The sequence below is a fragment of the Oncorhynchus masou genome, chromosome 5 (assembly GCF_036934945.1).
Source record: "Oncorhynchus masou masou isolate Uvic2021 chromosome 5, UVic_Omas_1.1, whole genome shotgun sequence".
NCBI classification, from domain to species: domain Eukaryota; kingdom Metazoa; phylum Chordata; class Actinopteri; order Salmoniformes; family Salmonidae; genus Oncorhynchus; species Oncorhynchus masou.
In genome coordinates this window covers 69,941,791-69,965,809 of record NC_088216.1, presented here as the reverse complement: position 1 = coordinate 69,965,809, position 24,019 = coordinate 69,941,791, and the positions used below count along the sequence as shown (strand labels likewise).

General features: G+C 44.2%; 2 protein-coding genes across 2 annotated transcripts; one reads left to right on the top strand and one right to left on the bottom strand.

The window, feature by feature from the left end:
- Positions 1-1,980: 1,980 nt before the first annotated feature.
- Positions 1,981-8,400, top strand: LOC135540166 (uncharacterized). The gene is made up of 3 exons (XM_064966596.1): positions 1,981-2,306; positions 4,042-5,298; positions 5,608-8,400. The coding sequence occupies exons 2-3, from the start codon at positions 4,219-4,221 to the stop codon at positions 5,962-5,964; spliced, it is 1,437 nt and encodes a 478-aa protein (XP_064822668.1). The 5' UTR covers positions 1,981-2,306; positions 4,042-4,218; the 3' UTR covers positions 5,965-8,400.
- A 343-nt stretch (positions 8,401-8,743) lies between these two features.
- On the bottom strand, positions 8,744-20,669 carry LOC135527792 (bone morphogenetic protein 7-like). The gene is made up of 7 exons (XM_064956369.1): positions 20,092-20,669; positions 11,847-12,036; positions 10,739-10,887; positions 10,375-10,581; positions 10,114-10,190; positions 9,802-9,912; positions 8,744-9,550 (listed from the first exon to the last, which is right to left on the bottom strand). Exons 1-7 carry the CDS (start codon positions 20,489-20,491, stop codon positions 9,401-9,403), a joined length of 1,284 nt encoding a protein of 427 aa, XP_064812441.1. The 5' UTR covers positions 20,492-20,669; the 3' UTR covers positions 8,744-9,400.
- Positions 20,670-24,019: the final 3,350 nt, after the last annotated feature.

The following is a 24,019-nucleotide window of genomic DNA, read 5'->3' as shown; positions in this document are numbered from 1 at the left end:
ACCAAGTCAGTAGACAGACACTTGCTTTTGTTATTTTTGTCATCCTCTCTCTCTCCCTCTCTCCTTTCTCCTCTGTTTCCCTCTCACTTCCAGGGTCAATTGATGTGCACAAAATGCAATGCGACAGGATACAAGATCTTCTTGCCGTTAATGGAATAGTATTGATGTTATTGAACAAATCAACATCTTTTTTTAGGCTTGCCTCTGAAAGAGCACACACTGTTCTTCAGAGGAACAGTTGATTTCAGCGCTTCATGTATAATTCAGTTCATGGCAAAGATTCCATTTTTCATCACAAAAATAGCATTAGAAGCCAACACCTCCAAAATAACCTATTGGGTTTAGCTAGACTGAAAACAATTTCTTTGAGAAATGTATATTTATTTTAAAGAAATCTTTAGAGAAGTAAAAGCTTAAAATTATTCTTAACTGCTTAATTGCAGGGCAGTTTTGATAGTGTACTATACTTATACCGCATTGTATCAGTAGGTATTTTAGATGTAAGGGTAGTACCGTCCCATCAAATGTATGTATTGCCTGGGACAATAGTGATTGCCTGCAAATACAGAAATAATGATCACTCAGTACAACAACATTGTGTGAATATCAAAGTAATTGACACCATCTAGTGGTCAAAATATGTTTTTTCCTTTTCATTGCAACCTGAGCTGTTGTAAATAGATATTATTCTGCATTTAAATAGCTAATATGAAATGTTTTATTTGCTTGATTTGAATAGGCCTTTTATAGGCCATTAATTAGCCTTGAATTATATGGTATATAAATTGTAATATCAATGGGGGTTTATTGTATAGGATGTTTTCCTGTGAGGTGGCATTCTTTCAAATGAAAGCACAAACATGCTGCCACCCAGAGAGAGACATATAGAAAGAGATGGAGAGAGGGGAAGGACATATGAATAACTATCTGTCTTTGTGGAAACCCTAACAATAACAAGCCTTGGTTTCCATGCATGGGTGCAGATGTAAGCTACTGACTGCAGATGCATGTATACTCTAATGGGTGTTTGGAGGACGTGGGAGTGAGAAAATAATACGTTGATTTATATCAACAGTGATCTTCCTAAATGTCAGAGAAGTGTTGGTTGAGGTAGTGACTCCTCCAGCTTTAACTCTTGACATGTCCTGTACTGTCTGAGAGAGTGTGTGTGGGCAGAGGAAGAATGATGTGACTCAAAATGAGAAGCTCTTTTCGCCTCTCTCTAATGTGTGTGTGTGGGCTTCCTCATGACTGGGGTTTCACCCTGCAGAGCATGGGGCATCTGGAGCTACCTGTAAATCAGATTGCTTTCCTATAGATGGGAGATGCTTGAATCAAGGGCCATGATCACTTTTTATTCTGTAGAATGAGAGTAGGGCTGACTAGAAATACAAAGAGAGGAGAGAAAGAAGAGTAGTAAAAGAGGGAACATATCTTTTGTGTCCTGAGTTTAAAAATTGTGTTTGTTCTGAATGTATATAGGTCTAAATACTGATCCTTTTAACTGCTGAATAGAAAGCAATTAAGGCTGATAATTTTCTAACTTTACTGACATTCACACTGTCTGGCATTTGGTTCAGTGTTCACAGTAATAGAGAAGTAATAGAGAAAATGGAGTAATAGAGAAGTGGGTTGCGAGAATTCACTGTGGTCATTTTCAACAACTGAGAATTGCAATAAATGTGAAGTCAACGGAAGTATTTTCAGAATGGGATTTCATTTTCAGAATGTGTCTTCCTATATATTCCCTAGAAGGTTCTGCATTCCAACTGGTTGAACAGGCATGAAAGCTAAAGATGTGTAATGCCCAGAACATTCTAAGCTATAGTTTCCCGCCCTCACCACAACTGGGCAGAGTTCCAAGCCCATCAGGCAGCCATACGCCTACTATCAGCTGACGAGTATCACAGCGGTCTCATGTCTAATTATACACCCAGAGAGAGAGAGGGAGAGAGAGGGAAGGAGAGAGGGATGGGGAGATAGAGAGATGGAGAGAAAGTCAGAAACCATAAAGAAGGGTTGTGAAAGGGAAAGAAGAAGGGAGGGAGAGGGAGTCAAGACTGAGCTAGAAACTGAGAAAGAGACAGAGCAACAGAGAGGCAGTGAGGGAAGGAGGGAAGGAGAGGGCACAGCAAATCTGGTAGATATGTCGAGAGGGCTAGAGATAGTGGGGGTGTAAAAGAGAGTGGGAGGAAAAAGAGAGAGTGCGTCTGTCTGATAGACATAGTGAGGCTGTCTGGATGTTCCCATTCACTCTGCAGCATGCTGTACTAAAGACTCACACCTTAACCAGAAGAGAGAGAGAGGTAAGGCGTCAACTTTTCAGATGTATCTTGTGAATGTGATAATATGTGTGTAAGTGTGTGGGAGGAAGGTATTCATCTCCTTTGTAGTCATTAGATATGCATGGTATTCCTTTATGTTACGGTTGAAGTGGTAAAAACTCAATAGCAATAATATTGCATCAGTGATAAAGTGCATCTAACCCATCTAGATCATTAGGCTTCATATCAGTCAGAACTTACACAATACGATATGACCAGTTATGTTTGGGGTGTAATTTGTAACTTAGAAATGTGTTGCTGGAGAAAAAGAGCTCTGCACATAATTATAACAATAACAAAAGAAAAGTATGTTTCAGAACTTTCATAGCAATTACTGTTTCACTACAAGTAACACACTGTATGAAGATTGCATTTGCATAGTTGTAGTATGACATGCACAGCAAGGTGAGGTCAATTGATACCCTTAATAGGTTATACTACCAGTCTGCTGCTCTGAGTTTTTGCCCAATGATTGGCCTCTGTCAGTACAGCCCTCTGTGTAAGGAATGTTTCTCAATTTGAGGGTGTATTCTGTCCCATTCTTATGAGGTCATCTAGTCTGTACACACAATGGAAGGTATGATCCAAGCTATGCCTCATACTTCCAAGACATGTCTGTTAGTCAGAGTGAAAGAGCATCATTCAGCAATCAAGGGAGCTGGTGGCTGCTCTGCGGTGGTGTGATGACACCATTCAGGCCTTGGCTTTAGCTTTGCATAAGATTGCACCGTAAAGTCTTGCTCTGTTTTCTTCTATCACTTCTCTTCAGGCTTTCGTTCAAATCATTTAAATAAAGAGCATGTAGATTTGAATATGTAAACTACTGGCAAGCGTGTGCATTGTGAAATATCTTTATGGTATGAGCTGTACATAGGAAATGCAAGGTTAAGCTACATTTCTATATAAGGTCATTATTTTTATACAATATTGAGAAGTATAACAGTTTTATCTGCATGTTTTTTGCTCAGATTCACATGAATACATTATGCATTTTGTTGCCGTGCTGCTTAGTAGGTCAGCTACAGCGAAATGAATAACTCCTGTTGATGGTAAAATCAATGACATCCCATGTATGGAGATCATTGGGTAAGAATGTGATATATTATTCAAACAAAGTAGATTATATTTGTCATTAGTGTTGGAAAGCACAACACAGCACCCCTGTGCAACACCTCCCCTCATCTACACTGTTCCCACAGTATGCACAGTACTATACTGTGTTACCATAGTAACTTCTTCCTAAGTAGATCCGGTTAAAGTTTAGTGTTCTCGTGAGCCAGACTTCAGCTGTCAATCACACTCTCAATGCAGCAGTCCGTGGTTTGAAAGGCTCTAATTTGGAGGCAATGGAGAAATTAGTGATGGGATTTCAAGGGCATAGTCACCATCTGTAACTCCATAGGGGTCTAAGAGAGACAGGGAGAACTGGCAGAGAAAGACCATGTCTATCACTGATGTAGCAAATTTTAAAGAGAGAGGGAGAGTAGGGAGAAAAGGAGGGATATGAGAGAGAGAGGGCGTTGTGAGAGTACGTAATGAAATATAGTTTCTGAAATGCATCATCAAAAGGCACATGACTATAAGCTGAAAAGCCTGTAATACAAGGCTATGAAATGTATAAAATTATCTTGGTGTACTTTCCTCTTGGGCTTTTGACATAAGGATTAGGGTTAAATTATAATTTATGTCAAACAAACACCTTCCTGTCTTTTTTCAGATTGGATCATTGAGACTGAGAACACCTTTGACCTCTCTGTCAGTGATGATTCACCAGAGAATAACGGGATCCCTTAGGGTGCCTCTTTCACATGAGGCCTATGTGACTTAACCTCTCCACAACAACCTGTAGGCCAGGGAACTGAAGTGTCAGTATATGTGACGGCTGTGTGAACCAATGAGCACCACACTAACCCCAGAGACCGGCCTAGGCAGAGAGAGTCTCCCGCCCAAGAAGAGGGACCCCAGACCAGGCCTCTCAGAGCAGCCTCCTGCTGTCACGTTCAAGGTCCCCTTCCCCTACAAGAGCCATAATGAAGTCAAGCCCTACAATGCATCTTACTCAGACCTGCTCCCTCCTACACCTGCATCTGTGCCCCCGCTATACCAGCCCTGGACCCAGTCCCCCACCACAGCCTCCACCACCAGAGTCAACCCCTATCTCCCCTCTCCTGTCAACGACAGCTATGGCTGGGCTGAGTGGAAGGAGCACTATTACAGAGGTTGGGCTGCAGTGCCTTCAGGGTGGGAAGTTCCCTACATTCTCCATCACCCCTCAGAATACCCACGCCACCCCTCTATCTGCAGACACATGGCCTTGCCTACAGAGGAGCCCAGTGGGGTGGAAGCAGGGTACAGATGGCACCTTAATAAAAAAGTGAGTGAGAAGTTAAGTCCACACACCACACAGCAAAGCAGACAGAGCGGCCCATATATGAGAAGAAGGAAACAGGGGGGCCACCAGCCACAACCCAGCTCAGGGACAGGTTCTGCCCCACTGAACACTGCTCTATCTCCTACCGCCAACAGGAACCTACACCACCACCCTGAACTGGTATACACAAACCTCTCCACAGGTCCCAAGTACCATGCTTCAGGGCAAAGTCCTTTGGAGTTTGAGGCACAATCTCTCATAAGACCATCACTTATTGACCAATCAACAGAGAAATATTGGGCCATGGGAGTAACAGAAAAAGTATGTGTGCCTCCACATCTCTCCTCCCATCACTCTTCCTACCCTTCCACCTCTTCTGACCAGTTGCCCTGGTTGCTCCCTCACTTTGCTGCAGGCTCTTTAATCGAGCTCAAAGATGGGAGGCTGAGGAGGGTTGAGGATTTGCAGACAGAAGACTTCCTAATCGGCGCGGAGGCTTGTCCAGAGCTGCGTCTGAGCTGCTGCACTGTGCAGCACATCTCCCCCTCCACAGCCCCCTCCCTCTCCCGCCTCCTCATCCTCCTACACGAGGAACACTCTCAGGTGAGCTGGGGCTGAGCCTACTACAACATTACATCACATGAGCTCATGTCAGTGTGTTTGTCATTATATGCTTGTCTACTGACATTTCCATAATTTATAACATGGAATTCAATATACAATATATCATAAATATTTGCAAATAGTATAACTCTGGATGAGTCTAACCCTGAAGAAAATGAAATACATTCCTGCAGTATCCCTCATTATGACACTACATCAATGCCAATCCCCAATTTCAGAACACTAACACCACTTTAGTAGACAAACAGAGGTACTACATTGTGACTGTAACAGTATTTTTTCCCACAGGAGTTCCTGGATGTGTATGTGGAGTACCCGTTCTTTGTACGTGGGCGTGGCTGGTCCTCCTGCTGTCCCCAGAGAACAGCCCGTCTTTGTGGCCTCCGCTGCCACCAACTTAGTGTGGGTGACGTCTGCCTGGCTCTCATACCCACATCACCCTCCGTTCCCCCACCCACCCAACCCCAGGGTCCTGGCACCCCAGCTAGAGGGCCTAAGCCCCTGCAAACATCCTGCCCCCAGGCTCCTCTTCCCCCTGTTCCAGATAGGCCAAAAGCAGAGCAGAGAGGGGGGTTGGAACCAGCACGGAAGAGGCGTTGGTCAGCCCCTGAGCTGCGTGGCCCAGGCATCAACTGCCCGGACTGATAAACACCACTACCATATGGAAAGGGAGCCAGCAAAGTCTAACTTTTGTTTTATTATCTTTATCTCAACCTCACACTCTTTCCATCCCTGTCTTCGTGGCTGTCATTTTCTAATTTCTGCTTGTCTTTTTTATATAAAGGTTTATTATGATCAAGGAGGAAAGAAATATAGATTTGACTCTCAGGATTCTGGATCCTAAGCAGAGTACAATTGCAGGTATTGGTCTAAAAGCCATAGATTATCAGGGATGTGAGAGAGAATATATCAGGCACAATATATTACCTTGACCCAACTCTAGAATTGCAATTTTAAAGGTGTCACCCAATATTATTAAAACTTGAAAACATAAACACTCCTAATTTTATCAATGAGATCATTCAGGGGAAATACATTTCATTCTATGCTACCTCTATATTAGCAACTTTAATTGACAGAACTGATTTCTGTATGTAGAACAGTGAATGTTGAAGTAGGCCCCAGTGAGTGTGAATGGCTCCCTGTGTGCTGTATAGCTGACAGTTGTTGGCATTACATTATGCACTAGATCATTGGTGTCCTTGGTGTCCGGTCTGATCTTTTACCTCAACTTTTGCTACAGTTTGACAATCCTTTATGTTCTGAAATTCTAATTGAAATATTTCTGTTGATTAAGAATAAAACATGTTAAAGGGCTCTATTCAATCCGTATGGCGGAAATTCAGCGTTACAGCATGATAAACATTTAAAATGGAATGTTCTGCGGAAGCAGAGACTGTATTCACGGTAAATGCTGCATACAGTCAGCTCCAAATGTATTAGGACAGCGACACAATTTTTGTTGTTTTGGCTCTTTATTCAAGCACTTTGGATTTGAAATGACTAGGAGGTTAAAGGGCAGACTGTCAGCTTTAAATTGGGTATTTTCATTCATATCTGGTGAACCATTAAGAAATTACAGTGCTTTTTGTACATAGTCCCCCATTTTAGGGGACCAAAATGAATCGGTCAAATTCACTTATACAGTATGTGTAGTAGTAAAAAGTTAAGTATTTGGTCCCATATTCATAGAACACAATGACTACATCAAGCTTGTTACTCTGCAAATTTGTTTAATGCATTTCCTGTCTGTTTTGATTGTGTTTTAGATTAGTTTGTGACCAATAGAAATGAATGGTAAATAATGTATTGTGTCATTTTGGAGTGACTTTTATTGTAAATAAGAATAGAGTATTTTCTAAACACTTCTAAATTCATGTGGATGCTACCATGATTACGGATAATCTTGAATGAATCAAGAATAATAATGAGTGAGAAAGTAACAGACGCACAAATATTATACCCCCCCAAAAAATATCTGCCGTTATTGTAATTGTGAGAGGTTAGCATGTCTTGGGGGTATGACGTTTCTAGCACGCAATCTGTAACGCTTCGGCAATACAGACTGAATAGAGTCCTAAAGTAGGTTACATTTACTATATTTTACCTCACCAGCTGATGTTTACAATATTTATATACAAATGCTTATAGAGCCTATGATAGATTATACATAAACCATCAACGTCTTCAGTTACCATGTTTTGGTTGTCAGTGTGTGAGAAAAGGCTTTTCTGGCCAAGTGATATAAATGTATTACATCTGCTATGCCTATGAGAGTTTCTGTGCAATTTGTTGCTGTAATCTGACATTTAGTTTTTACAGAAAATATGGCCTCGATCGCCCACCTGCAGGTCTGGAAGGATATCAAAAGGAAGCTGGAACAGAATGATAGCTCAGTTCTCTTGTGGGCAAAACCAATGGCATCTCTGGGACCACAAGCCTTTCTTGTGCTGTGCAGAGCTTGGTGATATATGTCTGTGCCTCCTCCTCCAGGAAACTCAACCCAAAAGGGCATACTCTATCAATCCCACACAGTCTCCTATTAACCGTCAGCACTGCCATCTCTCACAGCGGCAGCCTCTGAATCTGCACACAGACAGCCAGATGTCTTACACCTGACCTCTGCTCCGCAGAATACATCATCACCTACATGCCGTTCAAAGGAAAAACAGACAGCCATTTTGTTCTCATCGAAGTCAAAGTAAACCCAGCTGTTTGTGGAAAAAAAGGAACTATGCTGTAAAAAAGAAACGTGTCAAAGTAAAACCCATTTCAGAGACTGTCTAATGCAATCAGATGCAGCAGTTTATCCAGCAATTGTTTTACACAGAGGCGCTGGGTGCACACAGCAGAACTGTCCAAACTGGATTTATCTTGTTCAAAGGCACATCTTAAAATGTCTACTCATGGATAAACAAGCAATTGCTAAATTCTTAATTCTGCTCCGTTTTGGAGCATCTTTAGCATTTCATTTGAGTCTCATGCCTCTATCCAGGGGGATATCTTTTTGTATTCATCAATACTTTCCTTTCTTTGTTCACTTAAGAAAAATGAGATTATAAATAAATGGATGACAGTTCAGTGTCTCTGATGTTTCATTCCTCCACGGTACTGACTAGGAATTCTATTGTGCTCTCTAGATGAGTAGCCTTGTCCCTATCTTTAATGCACCATGTAGTGAAGACAATCCAGATGCCGAAGATCTTCGTAGTTGGGCTAGAGCAGTATGCCTCTACTGCTAGGGCAGTATGTCTCTACTGCTAGGGCAGTATGTCTCTACTGCTAGGGCAGTATGTCTCTACTGCTAGGGCAGTATGTCTCTACTGCTAGGGCAGTATGTCTCTACTGCTAGGGCAGTATGTCTCTACTGCTAGGGCAGTATGTCTCTACTGCTAAGTATGTCTCTACTGCTAGAGCAGTATGCCTCTACTGCTAGGGCAGTATGTCTCTACTGCTAGGGCAGTATGTCTCTACTGCTAGGGCAGTATGTCTCTACTGCTAGGGCAGTATGTCTCTACTGCTAGGGCAGTATGCCTCTACTGCTAAGGCAGTATGCCTCTACTGCTAGGGCAATATGTCTCTACTGCTAGGGCAGTATGCCTCTACTGCTAGGGCAATATGTCTCTACTGCTAGGGCAGTATGTCTCTACTGCTAGGGCAGTATGTCTCTACTGCTAGGGCAGTATGTCTCTACTGCTAGGGCAGTATGTCTCTACTGCTAGGGCAGTATGCCTCTACTGCTAGGGCAATATGTCTCTACTGCTAGGGCAGTATGCCTCTACTGCTAGGGCAGTATGTCTCTACTGCTAGGGCAGTATGTCTCTACTGCTAGGGCACCATGTCTCTACTGCTAGGGCAGTATGTCTCTACTGCTAGGGCAGTATGTCTCTACTGCTAAGGCAGTATTGCTAGTACTTGTCAGTTTGCAGACAATAATAAAAGGCAGTTGGTCTTCCCGCCAGCCCTGAAGCAGCAGGTCCTTATAGATCAGGCAATAAATGAGTTTTGCTGCATAATCCCCATATCCTCCTCTTCCTCCACTAACCCCAGTGTATCCTGAGAAGGGGAAGTCTAATGGTGGTCAGTGACAACCGCAGGCTCTGACCACCATGTTCCGGTACTTCTTCAGAATGACATTGGAGCTGTCGTCAAAGTAGAGGACAGAGATGCCGTGGAGCTGGGTGGGGGCACAGCAGGGTTTGGGCACTGTCTCTGGGTTAATGAAGTGGACCTGGGGGGGGGGGGGGGGGGAATAGAGCACTGTTATTAGAAATATTCAAGTGTGGAGTAAAATGTGCATTGATACTTTTGCAGTTTTCTTTACAGGGTGCAGGACATCAAAGAGTGCTTTGATAAAAAATAATGATAATAATAATAATTTACAATTTAAAGTAAAGACTCTACAGTGAAACCCTGAGAAAATGCCATATTCAACCCCCTCAGTAATGTATATGATAATATGAAAGCTACAAATATTCTTACCAGAGTCTGCACAATGGCATGATTGGTGGCATTCATGTAGGAGTTGAGGGGAAAAGAGCATTCGCCCTGGCAGTAGTACGCTGCATAGCCCTCTGGTGCAATGATCCAGTCCTGAGGGGACAATTGAAAAAATGAATTTCTCATAACAACATCCAACAAATGGGAGATGGAGATAATGTCATATTGAATCTATTCAAGTCATACTCCTATCTAAGTGGGTGAATAGAGGAAGAAGAGGGGGTGCTCAGATCATTACAGTACAGAACAGAGATATCAGGACCTGGTGTGATAGAAGGAGTCGTAGTACTGTACCTGCCATCCCAGATCTCTGAAGCTAACATACAGCTCATGCTTCTTACAGCCCTGTTTCGGGTCTGTGCTGAGGGTCTCTGAAGACAAAGGGAGAAATTAACAGCATACAGATTAATCAGCACAATCAACTGTGATCACTGTCACTTAAACACTGTATAATAGAGGTGGTCCTAGTTAAATATTATTCATAGCCTGAAAATGAAGTTTAAAAGTTTAAAATGTTGACTGACTCATTAAACTTCAAGTGGGTAATTTGTGTACCTGCTGTAGCCTCAGCAACCTTCAGTGCGTCCTGGGCATTCTTGGGTTTTTTAGAGCGGTTGGGGTTGCGCCCCTTATGGCTGTGGGCAGAGCGGACGCTGCGGAGACGAACCTCAGTTCCCTTAAAGAAGACCACCATAAAGGGCTGCTTGTCCTGTAGCCCACTGCCCCACACCAGCCCTACTAGCCTGGGGTTCACACTCTGGCCTATAGAGGGAGACAGAAATACATGAACATGTTAGTCCAGATAACATGTTGATATTTTTAAATTCAATGTTATGTGGTGGGTGTACCAGCCCTAGAGATCTACCTCTGTTGGACCAGCGGCCATTCAGTACTCTTATAACTTATGACAGTGACTCACCGTCCATGCTCTCTAGAGCTAGCTGAAGGCCCAAGTTCTGGTCCAGGTTCACTACCCACTGGTTACTGGTGGCTGTGATGTCAAACACCAGCCAGCCTTCCTCTATAGCCCACACCACACGTGTGTCCAGCAGGAACAGGTCCTCCTCACTGAGGGGGACATTGACTACTAACATTAGATACACAGCACATACAGTCTCAGTTAGATACACAACAAAGAGTTACAGACCTAGGAAGTGTGTTCTTCTAAATTCAAGTCAAGTCTGGAAAAACGTATATAGCCTTGCCACTTCACATTGCATTTCAAACCATTCTCCTCGGTGGCAGTTTGGGATGCTGCTATGTAGTGCAGTGTGTAAAAGTAAAGTAGTTATATAAAAGTTGATCTAGATAGCTGATACATATTCCAATAAATAGCAGAGACAGAAGAGACTAGCCACCCGGAGAGAACCCAGGATACAGTAAATCTAAAACAAGAGACGACATGCAGTGTCGATCTAACCCCACCGATAGCCATTATTAAAAGCGGTATCTTTGTCACAGATGAAAATTCCCAGACTGATTGAAGCAGATATCACAGCTCTGGGGCAGATCTCACAGACAATGGATTTGTTTACAGATTGAGTTTCAGGCCCCCAGGCCCACAACACAGACTGTTTCTTTTTCTTGCCGCCTCGTTGTCTGTATGGAAGGCATGTGTGTCTCTGAATGACAATGGTGTTGTTCTTAGCACCGACATAGCCTCACTGTCACCTCTGTGGGACAGGCCATGCCTACACATGACTGGGCTCTGATGTCACCTAGCAGGACAAGCTGTGTGTGTGTGCGTGTGTGCGTGTGTGCGTGTGTGCGCGTGTGTGTGTGTTTTCAAACTGTTGTTCACTACAATCATAACGGATAGTGTGGCCAAAAAGAGAGGGATTGGGTGGAGAGAGGGGAGGGTTGCTAGGTATTAGAGAATGGGGATTAAGTGAATGATGGCAGCGTGGGGAGTGAGGATGGTGTTTAAGGGGGTGTTCTATATGGTCAAGGTGGGTCTCTGCAGTTTTAGGGAGTAGTATACTGTTTTATAAGGCCACACACATAAAGATTAATGGAAGAGGTGTCACCTGTCAGAGGGCTCGTGTAGCACCTGGTACACGTTCACATGGAAGGTCTCATTCTCATAGTGTTCTCCGATATAGTCCTTGTAGATTCTGAACTCTGCAGCGGAGACAGCTTCTCCCTCTGGGATATGGGACAAGTCAAAGCGGAATTCCCTGTTGCGCCGAGAAGACAGGACGTTCTGATCCAGCTCAACTGTTGAGAGGGGATAGTGGGAGAAAAGAGTTTACTCACTACCCATACCAACTGATCCCGGATCCACTTTTTCCAACAGCTAACCTCATTCATTAAAAGCTGCACAACTAACCCTGGAGGGTTAAAGGCACATCCCTTTTCTCCCCATATTCCCTGGTCTGTTGAAACAGTGTGTGTGGGGGGGGGGGGCTCCATGTTTAAATTACACATGTGCTGACCACAAGAAAAGCTTAAAGCGATGCCAGAAAAACCACAGCAGCCAATCCAATGCCAATACATACACCCTGCAGAATCACTATGATCCTAATGTCATAATCCTCTCAATGTTATCCATAATCCACCATGGAGAATACATTTAACCACTATACATGGTACATGAAGTACTATATTCTGGAGGGGAATGATAATAGAGTATGTATGTGAATGGTCTTTCTGAGAGTAGGCTAGGCCTGATATCAGTCCCCCAACTGATCCACGGTGTCCTACCCTGCCCTGAAACAGCTGAGCCACTCTCAGAGTTTCCACAATAATGGTGGTGGGGCAGAGCCAAAGATTTCCTGAAGGTTTCCAGCGCTGTGTTTTTACAGCCTTACCCAATGTGTTTGTCCTTGGAAAGCTTAGTGGAGGTCTCTTGAGCAACGGGGGACTTCCCACACTGGAGGTGTGCAGAGTGGAGCGATGATTACCCATCTTAAACACATCCTGCCCACTAGCAGCCCCCATGACATCATATATCTGTCTCACTGGTGCCTTCGTATTGTTTCAGTACCGAACACACACACACACACACACACACACACATCTTAATGCAGCACACATGCACCCAACGACTTACAGCCCAGAAAACAACTTTTAACCACACACACACCGTAAAGAGCATTCTGAACCATGCAAGTCATTTGTTAAACGATGGAAAGAAACCAGGGCGTTTTTATGAAGGCAATAATTGCTCGTAAGGTCTTGGTGTGTTTACGTTAGGGACCATTAGCTCCAGAGATCAGCCCTCAGATATGCAAACTTCTCTCTGTGGGGCATTTCAACACTTTTCTTAGCTCATGACACAGGGTTCAACGTGCGGCACAATCGATAGCCTGTTTGTTGATAATGAATCATTTTCAGCTGCCAATCAAAATGTATGGGTGAAGTTAATAAATATCCTACATCAGAGGCAAAACTAAAACCTAGAAAATCTACTTGGTATAAAATAACGTAAGCTGGACCCCAATGAAAATGCCTAATGAAAAAAACACTTAAAATAACCCATTTCACAGCACCTATCCGGTGGTGTATGTGACATTAAAACATGTTATTTTTGTATATTTTTTTTACCTCTCCAACTACCCTGTCTTAGGTTCCATTAAAAAGGTCTATATGGTAGTATGACAACATTCAGTGGCTTATGTTCCAAGACCCTATTTCTGATATCAGATAATTTTATTCACCAAACAGGCTTTGTTAAACCTTGCTTAGCATTTCAGTTGTAACCGCGTCTTTAAAAAAAAGGAAATCATCTTTAAAGAAGGGATTCAAAAATGATTAAAGAAATTATACAACTTTGAGTATCGAGAACAAATACCCTGCATGAGCCGCTTATTTCCCTCCCAAATCAGATTACTATGACAGCCAGGTTTCAATTTAGCCTGTTGGGTTCACAAACCTGTTACAAGGCAAACTTTGACCATACAGCACCATCTTCTTAATTTAATTTCACATGGAGCAATGTGAAAGATAACTGATAAGCCTGTCTCTTATTCCCATATGCGGCAGGTGTGTTCTCATGGAAGCAAGAACATCCCAAAGACATCTGTGTCTGCCTATGGCAAAGTCCCAACAAGAGGAACTAGCAGTACAGGAATGCAGGTCAACTAAGTCCAACCAGGAACCATGCAGTCAGGTTATAGTCAGATTGGTTCAGCAGTGTAAAGTCAGACTTGAGCTCTCCACTCCACAGTATGGCTATAGCTCCATTATAACGACACAGATGTGCAGACAAGCTACAGATGTGTGCGGTCAAACTGCAGCTGTATAGTCAGATGTGTTGCATAGTCATGGAAATGAATACATATTGATAGTGGGCAGACTGGATGGTGGTTGGGGATTCTAACAGCCCTGACTCTATGTGGGGAAATGGTATACAGTGGGGCAAAAAAGTATTTAGTCAGCCACCAATTGTGCAAGTTCTCCCACTTAAAAAGATGAGAGAGGCCTGTAATTTTCATCATAGGTACACTTCAACTATGACAGACTACACGAGAGAAAAAAAATCCAGAAAATCACATTGTAGGATTTTTAATGAATTGATTTGCAAATTATGGTGGAAAATAAGTATTTGGTCAATAACAAAAGTTTATCTCAATACTTTGTTATATACCCTTTGTTGGCAATGACAGAGGTCAAACGTTTGCTGTAAGTCTTCACAAGGTTTTCAAACACTGTGGCTGGTATTTTGGCCCATTCATCCATGCAGATCTCATCTAGAGCAGTGATGTTTTGGGGCTGTTGCTGGGCAACACGGACTTTCAACTCCCTCCAAAGATTTTCTACCTAAGATAAAAATTACAGGCCTCTCTCATCGTTTTAAGTGGGAGAACTTGCACAATTGGTGGCTGACTAAATACTTTTTTGCCCCACTGTATGTACACACAAAACAAATGAGTAAAAAAGGATACCCTACAGCAGTTTCATTTCAATATATTAAATTCACTTAGGGGAAAGAAGAAAAAATATGTCCACCATTCCACAAGAACAGGGCATGAGAAGCCAAAGCTTTTTCCACCGTTAATTAGTTTAGGAAATGAAGGAAGCAAGACTAATAAAACTGAACTGATTCCATCATTTCCGAGATGCGTCAACATTGGCCACCTAAATACCTGCACATTGAGAGAGGGGGTAGAACAGTTATCATTCCCTCACTGGAAGCTGCGGTCTATCGAGGGGAAATGCCTTAATCCAGTTTGGCTTTAAGCTATCACTCCAGGGACTAGAGGTTGACCGATTATGATTTTTCAATGCGATACCGATACCGATTATTGGAGGACCAAAAAAGCAGATACTGATTAATCGGATGTTTTTTTACATGTATTTATTTATTTGTAATAATAACAACTACAACAATACTGAATAAACACTTTTAGTTTAACTTAATATAATACATCAATAAAATCAATTTAGCATCGTTGCCCATCGCTCCACAAAATAAATAATCAAACATGTTCAATTTGGTTTAAATAATGCAAAAACAAAGTGTTGGAAAAGAAAGTAAAAATGCAATATGTGCCATGTAAAAAGGCTAACGTTTCAGTTCCTTGCTCAGAACATGAGAACATATGAAAGCTGGTGGTTCCTTTTAACATAAATCTTCAATATTCCCAGGTAAGAAGTTTTAGGTTGTAGTTATTATAGGACTGGGAAGCGCACTGGAGGCCTGGTGCATGGAGCCGGCACAGGTGGCACCGGACTGGTGACACGCACTTCAGGGCGAGTGCGAGGAACTGGCACAGGATGTACCGGACTGGAGAGGCGCACTGGCGGCCTGGTGCGTGAAGCCAGCACAGACTTCACCAGACTGCTGACAGGCTCTTCAGATCGAATGTTGAGCAGAACACACTTGACCAACATCTCTCTCTCCCCCAACTTCTCCATCACCTCCCTGACGGTCTCTGGCTCTTCCCTCTGCTCAGCCACCAGCTCCATGTGCCCCCGCCAAAAAAAATCATCTTTGGGTTTCTGTGGCAGCGGACTGAAGACACACTCCTCATGGCGAGTGCGAGGAACCGGCACAGGACATACCGGGCTGGGAAGGCGCACTGGTGGCCTGGTGCCTGGAGCCTGCACAGATGGCACCAGACTGATAACACGCTCTTCAGCACACCTGCACTGTAGCCTACTCCTTGCCTCCACCTCTCTCCGGTATCCCTCATTGAATTCCTCCACCGTCTGCCATTCGGGCTCTGGCACTCCCCGCTGCTCAGTCGACCACCCCATGTGCCCCCTCCCAAAAAAATCTTGGGGATTCTGTGGCCGCGGCCCCCGGCGTCGTCGCTGTCCTTCTTGATCTTTATGCGACTCCCGCCAAGGAAGGGTCTCGCATCCACTCCTGATCTCCTCCCAGGTCCAACTCACCTTCTCCTCCTTGGCACGCTGCTTGGTCCTTGCTTGGTGGGATATTCTGTCACGATTGTGATGAAAGACGGACCAAGGCACAGCGTGATTATAGTTCCACATCTTTATTTAAGTGAAACTTCTACAAAACAATAAACCAACAACGAAATGTGAAAGTAGTGGTGCTACATGCACATACACAAAACAATATCCCACAAAGCAGGTGGGAGAAAGGGCTTTCTTTTAACTAAATATGAAGGTTTAATAAAATATACTTCTGTGTATGGATTTTAAGAAAGGCATTGATGTTAATGGTTAGGTACAGTCGTGCAACGATTGTGCTTTTTTTGCAAATGCGCTTTTGTTAAATCATCCTCCATTCGATGTTGGCTGTCTTTGTTAGGAATAAATAGTCTTCGCAAAGTTCACAACGAGCCAGGCGGCCCAAACTGCTGCAAATACCCTGACTCTGTTGCACAGAACGCAAGAGAAGTGACACAGTTTCCCCTTGTTAAAAGAAATTCATGTTAGCAGGCAATATTAACTAAATATGCAGGTTTAAAAAATATATATACTTGTGTATTGATTTTAAGAAAGGTGTTGATGTTTATGGTTAGGTAAACATTGGTGCAAAGACAGTGCTTTTTTCGCGAATGCGCTTGTTAAATCACCCATTTGGCGAAGTAGGCTATGATTCAATGACACATTTACAGGCACCGCATCGATTATATGCAACGCAGGACACGCTAGATAAACTAGTAATATCATCAACCATGTGTAGTTAACTAGTGATTATGTTAAGATTGATTGTTTTTTATAAGATATGTTTAATGCTAGCTAGCACCTTACCTTGGCTCCTTGCTGCACTCGCATAACAGGTAGTAAGCCTGCCACACAGTCTCCTCGTGGAGTGCAATGTAATCGGCCACGATCGGTGTCCAAAAATGCCGATCACTGACTATTATGAAAACTTGAAATCGGCCCTAATTCATCGGCAATTCCGATTAATCGGTCGACCTCTACCAGGGACCACCAGGACTGGCTCTTTACAAAATGGTGGAACCCACATCTGGAAACAGACTGCCAATCAAATGGAGAGAGGGGCCATGGGTTCATGAGAGGAACGGGGACCCTGCATCCTTCTCATTCTTTCTCTTTTCTCTGCACTTTATATGCACTTACTTCTTCCCTTTTCCTCTATCCCGGTCACTCCAACCTGCCTCACATACATGCTCGCATAGACACATGAATGGGAATAGAAGGTTAAAAGTGCCAAATCTATTCCTGATGATAAATTGAGAACCTTACACAAGCACAATAGGCCATGAAGCCCAACCTGTATCCCTCCTGTAAGCCTTGAGGCAGGACAACGAAGGGGAAAGGGTTGACTTTGGATGAAAAGCCCCAGCCGGATGGGAGCCACAGGCACCACACTGTCTGCTGTTTCACCATAGTGATATTAGACCCGCGGTGAGATCTCCAAAGGAAACAAAAGCAGGATTTGGGTTTTATAAACGCAATAATGTCCAAGGAAGCCCCCCCTACTCCTCCCACCCTACCCCCCTTGATTTACGCCCACACACACACACACACACACACACACACACACACACACACACACACACACACACACACACACACACACACACACACACACACACACACACACACAGCCAGCCACCTTAGATGCAGTACCTGTGACCAAAAACACTAAGGTAACCTGCCTAAATGACTACAAACCCGTAGCACTCACGTCTGCAGCCATGACGTGCTTTGAAAGGCTGGTCATGGCTCACATCACGACTCCAACACCATCAAGTTTGCAGATGACACAACGGTGGTAGGCCTGATCGCAGAAAACGATGAGACAGCCTATAGGGAGGAGGTCAGAGACCTGGCTGTGTGGTGCCAGGACAACAACGTCTCCCTCAACGTGATAACGACAGAGGGGATGATTGTGGACTACAGGAAAAGGAGGTACGAGCACACCCCCATTCTCATCAATGGAGATGTAGTGGAGCAGGTTGAGAGCTTCAAGTTCCCTGGTGTCCACATCACCAACAAACTATCATGGTCCAAACACACCAAGACAGTCGTGAAGAGGGCATGACAAAGCCTATTCCTCCTCAGGAGACTGAAAAGATTTGGTCTCCTCAAAAGGTTCTACAGCTACACCATCGAGAGCACTGGTTGCATCACTGCCTGGAATGGCATTACAGAGGGTAGTGCGTACGGCTCAGTACATCACTGGGGCCAAGCTTCCTGCAATTAAGGACCTCTATACCAGGCGGTGTCAGAGGAAGGCCCTAAAAAACTGTCACTGGCTCCAGCCACCCTTGTCATAGACTGTTATCTCTGCTACCGCACGGCAAGCGGTAACGGAGCGCCAAGTCTAGGTCCAAAAGGCTTCTTAACAGCTTCTACAGACTCCAGAACAGCTCATCAAAGGGTTACCCAGACCCGTCTTTTACGCTGCAGCTACTCTCTGTTTATTATCTATACATAGTCACTTTAACTCTACCTACAAGTACATATTACCTCAATTACCTCAACTAACCGGTGCCCCCACACATTGCTTCTGTACCGGTACCCCCTGTATGTAGCCTCGCTATTGTTATTTTACTGCTGCTGTTTAATTATTTGTTACTTTTATTTTCTATTTTTTACTTTACACTTATTTTTCTTAAAACTTCTAAAAGCATTGTTGGTTAAGGGCTTGTAAATAAGCATTTCACTGTAAGGTCTATTCGGCGCATGTGACAAATAAAATTTGATTTGAGTCTCTATCTCCCTGTTGATTTGTCCTGCCCTCCCCAGGGTACTGAAATGCCTGTCCAAATTATGCTAAACAAAGCCTTGCTAAAGCTGGTCTCCCAGAGCACTGAAGGGATTCAGGGGAAATCAGATACAGCCATGTTGTCATAACATTTACAACTCAGAATGCAGAAGAATCTTATCTAAAGAGAACGTTACCATAAACCTCCACGTTTAGAAGCTGCACACGAATGGAACGTCACTCACACACAAACACTTAGCTCATGCACTCGGTTCAACAGCAGAGTTATGTCTGCAAAGTGCTCACAAACAACAAAACGGCAGCGAAGAAAGCTTTCACCCTTTAATACTTATGCCAACAGGTGAACTGTGAATAAGCCTGCATTCTACAGTCAACTTCTGTGATTTAAGGCAAGGTTAAGCCAGAGAGACTGACTCCTAACTGGAGCATCTACTGGGTCCTCAGCAGTGCTCTGTCTGACCAGCACAACACAACCACCTTTCACCTTGCCTGACCTCTGCTCTCCTGGTCAGTATTCCTATAGACCAGACAGGTCCAAAGAGAAACCGTGGTAGGAAGTTTTGTTAAAAAAAATGTACAACTGTGTTATTTACTGAGTAGAAGGCTACCCTACACTCTAAAAAAAAGAGTACCACTTAGAACCTAAAACAGTTATTTGGCTGTCCCATAATAGTTTCGTTACAGGTAGAACCTTTTGGGTTCCATGTAAAACCCTTTCACCGAGAGTTCTATGTGGAACCCAAAAGGGTTCTCATATGGGGATGGCCAGAAAACCATTTTTTTCTACGAGTGTATGAGCAATTGAGACACTGAATTAGACAAAGTAAGCATATTGAGTGTATTAGCATTACAGTGCAGTGTCAGATAAATCAGAGTAAACCTAAACAAGCAGCTGTTTAATTATTGTGTTTAGGGCATGTTCATGTGAGATTTGTTGAGTAAAAAACTATTTAGAAGGTATTGTAAGATAAGAGCTTCTGTGTCAAGCCAGGGTCATCGTTTGTGCAAAGGTGAAATAAACTTTTTTGCTTTTAAAAATAAAGTGAAAAATCACGAAATATATGTTTTATATCATGTAGGCTAAACAATAACATATCAATTAATATCCATCGAAATTAATGGATACGTCTCTGGATATGGTGATAAGGAGGACATACCAAGATTGACAAAGCTCATCACCATATCAGCGTCATTGAGGAAAATACTGTTTTGCTGGGTCACCATCTGGGGCCCATGGGTCGTTAAAACGGGCTTATAATATGAAAAGCCTGCTGGCTGTTGTCCGTCCGTGGAAATAGCGTTGTACAAATCCAGCATGAACATCGGGGCAGCGTTTGGTTTGGTGTAGATATGCGGCCGGGGCCGGTGGGGCAGCCCCAGGATGGAGAGGATTTCCCGCTGCATCTCCCGGCGCTCCTGGCTCCTCAGACGGCGCTGGATGAAGCTGGAGTGAACCTCGTTATCAAGAGTGATGTTAGACAAAGTTGTCTCAGCCAAAATACAATAAACCCACGCAAGAAGCAGCGCCGAAGCTCGTCGACGCAATAAAGTCACCATTTTCAAATGAATGCGTGTAATTAATTGATTGATACAAAGATAGAGATATGCTATCTAAAATTACTGTCCCAAGTCCTCATGCATTGGAGAGCGAGCTTCGACCCTGATAGCCTACTTTAGAAGCTGAATCAAACATCAGCCAAGCATCATCAGCTTTGGTGCGCACTGCAATGTCAGGCAAGGCTCACCTCCTGCCACCGGACTTTACTGAGTTGCAGTATCTGAGGGGAGGGGTCGGTGGGCTTCGACACTGAGGGGGCGGGGGGGCATTTGAGGACATTTTTGCACCTCTATCTTGATAATAGAATAATGGTTGGGGACAAATTTACCCGCGATAAACGTTTAAAACCTTTATTGTCCTATCAAACCTTTGTTTGGACAGATTACAACAGTGCAACAGTTGATAAACTTTTGGAATTATGATTTACTAAAACAAGAAGTCAGTCTTCACTTAAGTCAGTTAAAGTACTGAAGTAAAAATACTTTAAAGTACTACTTAATTCGTTTTTGGGGGTATCTGTACTTTACTTTACTATTTATATTTTGGGAACTTTTACTTCAGTACATTCCTAAAGAAAATAATGTACTTTTTACTCCATACATTTTCCCTAACACCCAAAAGTACTCAAATTTTGACAGGAAAATTACTCTTGTAGTATTTTACTGGTGTCACGATCGTCGTATAGAGTAAACCAAAGCGCAGCGTGGTGTGAATGCATACTTTAATGACTGACGAAAAACACGAAGTACACCAAACAAACAAAACAAACAAACAAACAAACAAACAAACAAAAAACAAACAAACAAACAAACAAACAAACAAGACCGCTATCGAAACTCTGTGCAAACATGCAACATAACATAGACAATAACCCACGGACCACAATACAAAACAGGCTACTTAAATATGGTTCCCAATCAATCAGACAACGACAAACACCTGCCACTGATTGAGAACCATATCAGGCCAAAACACATAGAAACAGACTAAGTAACTAGCAGTGGTGGGCCGTTAGGGCCAGCAAGGCCTTCTCTGCTGGCCTAAACATCATCAGAATATATATTTTTTTTAAATATATTTTCCCACAAATATGTATTAAATTATTCCCCAGAGTAAGAGTTATACTCTTCATTTCATAGCTTTCCTCTTGGTTGCACTGCTTCCAGCCCCAGGTTGAGATTTGGAGGGCTGGTCTTTATGTTAGATCTTTTATCCAATCATATTCAGCCATCATGTGTTGCCAGGGGTCTAAAATCTGCCCTCATGCCTTCAGAATCAACAGTGCGGGCTCTTGTAGCTTAAAGTGAATGAAAAGGAAAATTTAGTGTCAACCAATCAGCTTTAAAGTTGGCTATTGTATGCCTGCTGGCGGGCTCCAGTGTTACACAGGAGCCAGCTAGCAGGCGTAGTGCGTGCACGTCTTTTGATTGGATTACCAATATTGAGAGGCAAGTCCTATGGGCAGGTCTATGCAGAACTAGGAAACTGAATTTGATAAACAAATTAATTTGCGTACTACTAAGCTGTTTTTTCAACCCACAATGGCGGAAGGAGGAGAAGATATCGATTTGGTCGAGGATATAATTATAACGCCATTCTCAAGACGAACTTTTCAAGAAAAGTTAGACATTGTAAGGAGAGGTCGCCCGACGCCGATGCTACAAAGCCTGTCACAGACGGGAAAGGGGTTCGTTCGCCACTTTCAAAGTTCCAACTACGAGCTCTATCAATGGCTCACAGGCTCCGAGAAGCACTGCAAACTGTACTGCTGGGAATGCCTATTATTTGAAAGTGATCGATTTGGTGTTTGGAGCCACAATGGCTTTGCAAATTTGAGTTGTCTAAGCAAGGCAGCAACGAGACACCAAAGTACGGCTGGGCACTTACAAGCAATGGTGCTTTTGAGAACTTTTGGGGACACCCGAGTGAATCTACAGCTCAACGAAGAAGCGCGCAGGGCAACGGAGCTGCACAATGAAAAGGTGAAGAAAAATAGGAAATATTGAAAAGACTCATTGATTGTGTCATGTTTTTGGGTAAACAGGAACTGTACTTTTGGGGGGGGGGACTTAAAGCTCAAAGTTTGTGGACCAGTAATGGATAGAAGAAGAATATTAATATAACTCTGTTGCACTCAACTATGTTCTTGCCTATTAGTTGAACTGTACTGTATTGTACTCTTCCCCTGCAATTCTCTGAATAAAAATATCAATTTCAAGGTGACGCAACGCCTGGTTATACTGCGTTTCTGTCTAAATGTATAGTGTCGAGAGCCATGGCATCATAATGATGGTAATAAGAGGTGGATTCATTCGGGTGGGACTGTGCAGGACCTCACTGAAGGCCCAGGCCCACAGCACGCCACTGCTAACTAGACATGCAACATAGAATGCCCACTCATATCACACCCTGACCAAACAAAACATAGAAACAAACAACGCAAATAATGGTCAGAGTGTGAAAGTACCCCCCTCCCCCCCTTAAGGTGCGGACTCCGGCCGCAAAAACCTACCTATAGGGGGGGGGGCAACTGGCAGCGATGGCGGCTCTGGCGCGGGACGTGGACCCCACTCCACCATAGTCATTTCCCTCTTCAAGGGCCTCTTTAGAGTGATAACCCTCGCCTCCTAATTAAAGGCCCCACTGGACTGAGGAGCGCCTCTGGACTGAGGGGCAGCTCCGAACTGAGGGGCAGCTCCGGACTGAGGGGCAGCTCCGGACTGAGGGGCAGCTCCGGACTGAGGGGCAGCTCCGGACTGAGGGGCAGCTCCGGACTGGCTGACGGCTCTGGCAGCTCCTGGCTGGCTGACGGCTCTGGCAGCTCCTGGCTGGTTGACGGCTCTGGCGGCTCCTGGCTGACTGGCGGCTCTGGCGGCTCCTGACTGGCTGACGGCTCTGGCGGCTCCTGGCTGACTGGCGGCTCTGGCGGCTCCTGGCTGACTGGCGGCTCAGGACAGACGGGAGACTCTGGCGGCTCAGGACAGACGGGAGACTCTGGCGGCTCAGGACAGATGGGAGACTGGCGGCTCAGGACAGACAGGAGACTGGCGGCTCAGGACAGATGGGAGACTGGCGGCTTAGGACAGACGGGAGACTCTGGCAGTGCTGGGCAGGAGGAAGGCTCTGGCAGTGCTGGACAGGCGGGAGCACCTGTAGGGATGAGACGGAGAGACAGCCTGGTGTGGGGGGCTGCCAGTGGAAGGCTGGTGCGTGGAGGTGGCACCGGATAGACCGGACCGTGAAGGCGCACTGGAGATCTTGAGCACCGAGCCTGCCCAACCTTACCTGGTTGAATGCTCCCCGTAGCCAGGCCAGTGCGGCGAGGTAGAATAGCCTGCACTGGGCTGTGCTGGTGAACCGGGGACACCATGCGTAAGGCTGGTGCCATGTATGCCGGCCCGTAGAGACGCAGATGCATAGAGCCGGCTTCATGGCACCTGACTTGATGCCCACTCTAGCAGATACGAGGAGCTGGAATGTACCGAACCGGGCTATGCACACGCACCGGGGACACAGTGCGCTTCACC